This window comes from Sinocyclocheilus rhinocerous, unplaced genomic scaffold (assembly GCF_001515625.1).
Source record: "Sinocyclocheilus rhinocerous isolate Xijiao unplaced genomic scaffold, SAMN03320098_v1.1 scaffold5246, whole genome shotgun sequence".
Taxonomy (NCBI): domain Eukaryota; kingdom Metazoa; phylum Chordata; class Actinopteri; order Cypriniformes; family Cyprinidae; genus Sinocyclocheilus; species Sinocyclocheilus rhinocerous.
Genome location: NW_015634069.1, coordinates 28,259 through 32,773, shown reverse-complemented (window position 1 = coordinate 32,773; position 4,515 = coordinate 28,259). Strand labels below are relative to the sequence as shown.

General features: G+C 40.5%; 1 protein-coding gene across 1 annotated transcript; it reads left to right on the top strand.

Annotated features, from left to right (window-relative positions):
- The first annotated feature begins 951 nt into the window (after nt 1–951).
- LOC107745417 (gastrula zinc finger protein XlCGF26.1-like) lies at nt 952–2,448 on the top strand. The gene has a single exon (XM_016559294.1). It carries the CDS (start codon nt 953–955, stop codon nt 2,285–2,287), a length of 1,335 nt encoding a protein of 444 aa, XP_016414780.1. The 5' UTR covers nt 952; the 3' UTR covers nt 2,288–2,448.
- The last annotated feature ends 2,067 nt before the right edge of the window (nt 2,449–4,515 follow it).

The following is a 4,515-nucleotide window of genomic DNA, read 5'->3' as shown; positions in this document are numbered from 1 at the left end:
TTTTATGCCTTAAAAAATGTAAATACACAACACAGAATTTCTGAGGAAAAAATCATTAGGCTATTGTAAGAATAAATTAAACTTGTTTTTATGCTTTCAAATAATTAGACATGTTAAAACAGAATTTGGTAACAATAAAACATAAGGTTGGAAAAAATAAAATATTTCATATGGCCCTAAACATGTAATTTTTGTTAAACTTTTGATAAATTGATGTTAAGTTGTTTAAGTTTCATGAATTTACTCAATTAGACATTTTAGTTTTTTGATTAATATAATTTAATTTAACCATTAAAAAGGAGTCCAGAAAAATAAAAATGGAAAAAAACTTTTTTTTTTTGCATAGCTTGTCAGTGAACTACGGCTCTGTGCAGTAAATGCTGCTCCATCTGAAAGCATGTGAAAATACCACATTTAATAACATATTTTTACTCCAAACTCACTTCATAACGTCAGTCGAGTGTTTTAAATAAATCCTTCTGTGAGATGGTAGCTTCTTACACAGAATAAGGCACGCAACATATTTCATAGTATTCTAAGCAGTGATAAAGGCATTGCATTATAAACATACTTTATTTTAATGAAAATTATAATAATATTAACTCTGATAAACCATATATTGTCATAATCGTGTGTTTATTAGTCACGTTGAATCAATAAAAGCAGTTAAATCTTCTGTTTATCCAGCTACCGCTATAGGCATTTTCTGGGTTTCTTCTGCGAGGCGTATTTGGAGTTTCAGCGCGAGAGCGCCCTCTGGCCTTTGGATGGAGATTTACTGCTGATCACAGAACCGTGCTTCACTGAAAGATACGCATGACAATCGCAGCTTCTGTCGAATCGTGATTTCGATTCCATTTCGATTTATCGTGCAGCCCTAACCCCAAGTTCCTTTTGTTCTCCAAATGTCCCAATTGATTTTCATCATTTTAATGTTTTCATTTTAGGCCTGATGAACATAAAAGAAGAACAAGATCTGAATGAAGTGGAGGAGAAATATCAGTGTCAGAAAGCTCATGATGTCATCACTGGAGAAACATCAGTGAGTTGCTCCAAAACTGAAAAAAGTTGCTTGCAACGAAACATTCAAAGTAAAGAAGTCAAAAGGCCTTTCAGCTGCTCTCAGTGTGGAAACGCATTCACTCGTAAAAAATACCTTAAGAATCACATGAGTATTCATACTAGAATAAAGACATTCACCTGCTCTGAGTGTGGAAAAACTTTCAAACACAAAAGAAGACTTAACGAACACATGATGATTGTTCATGCTGGAAAAAGGCCTTTCACCTGCTCTGAATGTGGAAATACTTTCACACGGAAAGAAAGCCTTAAGAATCACATGAAAATTCATACTGGAATAAAGCCTTTCAGCTGCTCTCAGTGTGGAAAGAGTTTCATGCAGAAAAGACATCTTAATGACCATATGCTAACTCACACTTCAGAAAAGCCTTTCACCTGCTCTCAGTGTGGAAAGTCTTTGTCGCGTAGAGAAAGTCTGAAGAATCACATGTTAATTCATGCTGGAATAAAGCCTTTCGTCTGCTTTCAGTGTGGAATGAGTTTTACACAGAAAAAACAACTTAATGAGCATATGCTAACTCACACTTCAGAAAAGTCTTTCACCTGCTCTCAGTGTGGAAAGACTTTGTCTCGTAGAGGAAGCCTGAAGAATCACATGTTAATTCATGCTGGAATAAAGCCTTTCGTCTGCTCTCAGTGTGGAAAGAGTTTCACACAGAAAAAACAACTTAATGAGCATATGCTAACTCACACCTCAGAAAAGCATTTCACCTGCTCTCAGTGTGGAAAGACTTTGTCTCGTAGAGGAAGCCTGAAGAATCACATGTTAATTCATGCTGGAATAAAGCCTTTCGTCTGCTCTCAGTGTGGCAAGAGTTTCACTCAGAAAAAACAACTTAATGAGCATATGCTAACTCACACCTCAGAAAAGCATTTCACCTGCTCTCAGTGTGGACACACTTTCACACGTAAAGAAACCCTAAAGAATCACATGTTAATTCATATGGGAATAAAGCGCTTTAGCTGCTCTCAGTGTGGAAACGCTTTCAGCCATAAAGCAAGTCTTAAGAATCACATGTTAATTCATATGGGAATAAAGCCTTTCGTCTGCTCTCAGTGTGGAAACGCTTTCAGCCATAAAGCAAGCCTTTGGAATCACATGAAAATTCATACTGGAATAAAACCTTTCAGCTGCTCTCAGTGTGGAGAGAGTTTTACTCAGAAAAGACAACTTAATGAGCATGTGTGTATTCACACTTCAGAATAGTCTTTCACCTGTCCTTAGCGTGGAAATGCTTTCACATGTAAAGGAAGCCTTGAGAGTCACATGTTAATTCAAACTGGGAAAAAGCTTTTTACTTGCTCTCAGTGACCACGTTTACATGGACATCAGTAATCTAATTATTTACCTTTTTCTGAATAAGACAATATTATGATTAAGATGTTTACATGAGTTGCTTTTAGAATAATCCTTTCATGTTCCTGTTTTCCATGTTATAGTACATAAATTGATTAATTGTACATGTCATTACGTCCCCACGCAACGCCATCTGCCGTTCCTTACAGAATTATGTTTCAACATATAGTTCGTCTTCATTATGATGTCATATACCGTTTTGTGTGTTTAATGTTTTATTTTATGAAAGCTTCAAGTGCAGTTAATTATTTGTCATGATATACGTGCAAATAGACAACGGCGTTGTTGAAGCAGTGCATGCCTTCTTGCTTTTATGGAAACTTGGCTTAAGGAACAGGATTCTCATTCTGATTTGGAAACTGATGGTTTTGGGAACCTTATCAGTTGGACAGAGATCAAACTGTGACGAGTAAATCACTTGGTGAAGGATTATGCCTTTATACTACGAAAAAGGGGACTTTTGCCTCCCACTGCCAGCAGTTTACATTCCGGAGACAGGAAAACACAGCTGCCTACTTTCAAACAGACGAGAAAGAAAATGCCTCTTGTCGAATCTACCTGCTGCATGAACTGCCAAAGACTTGTACAAAGGATTGCGGTTCTTGAAGCAAAGTTACTTGCTGGACTTCCAAAACAGGCAGAACACTCAGCAGACCGTCATCATGGACCCCCTCAGCATACAGCCGGTGAGTCCTGTGAATCTCAACAGTTTATACCAAGAGTAGAGGAACAAGCCGAACTGATCGACAGACTAATCGATGGCACAAACAGGGAGCGAGACCCAAAGGCACTCGAGACATCAGATTGTCATGAGTATCTCATATTGCTGCAGTAGCATCCTCTACCCCAGATACAGCTATGACAAGGCTTGCAAACACTGGTATTCTACCACCACCTATACATCTTGAGAACAGATTTGAAGCATTAATGAATGTGGGTGTGGAATCCCCAAATGTCACTGAACATGGATCGTATCAGCTAACATCGCTACTAACAGGCGCTCAAGGTCGAGCAGACAGCGGCATTCAGCTCAGAGTGCAGCCAAGCCCAGGACTCTGATAGTGGGCGACTCTATTATCAGAAACATTAGTACCAGGACTACAACTACATGCTGCTTTCCTCAAGCAACTGTCTCTGATGTGAACAGATGTGATCATCATCCATGTGGGGAAGAATGATATTCGGAAAGAGCAGTCAGAACTCCTTAAGAAGGATTTCAGTGAACTCTTTGAAACACTTCGAAGACTTAAAGTTCAGTCGTTCATCAGTGGGCCACTCCCAGCAAGAGACTTGAAGTTCAGTCATTCATCAGTGGACCACTCCCAGCAAGGGGAACTAACATGTTTTCATGGTTGCTTGGGCTGAATACATGGCTACAAAGAGCCTGCAGTATAAAAGGAGTCAACTTCATCGACAACTTCAATCTTTTCTGGGGCCATAGACAACTTTTTAAACTGGATGGCCTCCACCCAAACAAACTTGGTGCAAGAGTGCTAAAGGACAATATCAACTTCTCCCTCCATCATCCTTCAGTAGTGTGTGCCAAACTATTCAACCTGAATGGCACACACACACCTGGACAGAGTATGAGTGACGACAGGTCTGCATATCAGCTTCCGAGTCATCATGTGGTTGACACATCCCACAAGGACACTGATAACACCATGCAGCCACAACAAGCACTGCTCATGGACATCACGGCTGAGCCCTGCCCACAGAGCTCATCACAGACAGACTGTGACGTATCAGAACAGCTCCAAGACTCAGCACCCAAGGACGACTTTCTGGAAAACAGCCAGGGAAGCCAGGACAACATATTTCAGCCACCAGAAACAGCAGAGCCACAGCCCATCTCACCAGACACATTATCCCTCTCTCCAGCATCTCCACTTCTAAGCTTCTCACAGAAAATGGAGGAACAGGTGTATGCTGGGACCAAACTCTCCCACTCTTTCACTGCAAGTCCCCAGATATCAACTAAAAAACGGCGGGCCCCACAACCACCAAAGCCTGTGGGCCCAGCTCGTCCTCCTCCTCCTGTGAGAGCTCTCCGGCCGCTGCCACAACGCCAGGGCCCA

Bases quoted from the DNA above. Each gene is read 5' to 3' on its own strand.
- LOC107745417 (XM_016559294.1), top strand. From the start codon at position 953: ATGAACATAAAAGAAGAACAAGATCTGAATGAAGTGGAGGAGAAATAT.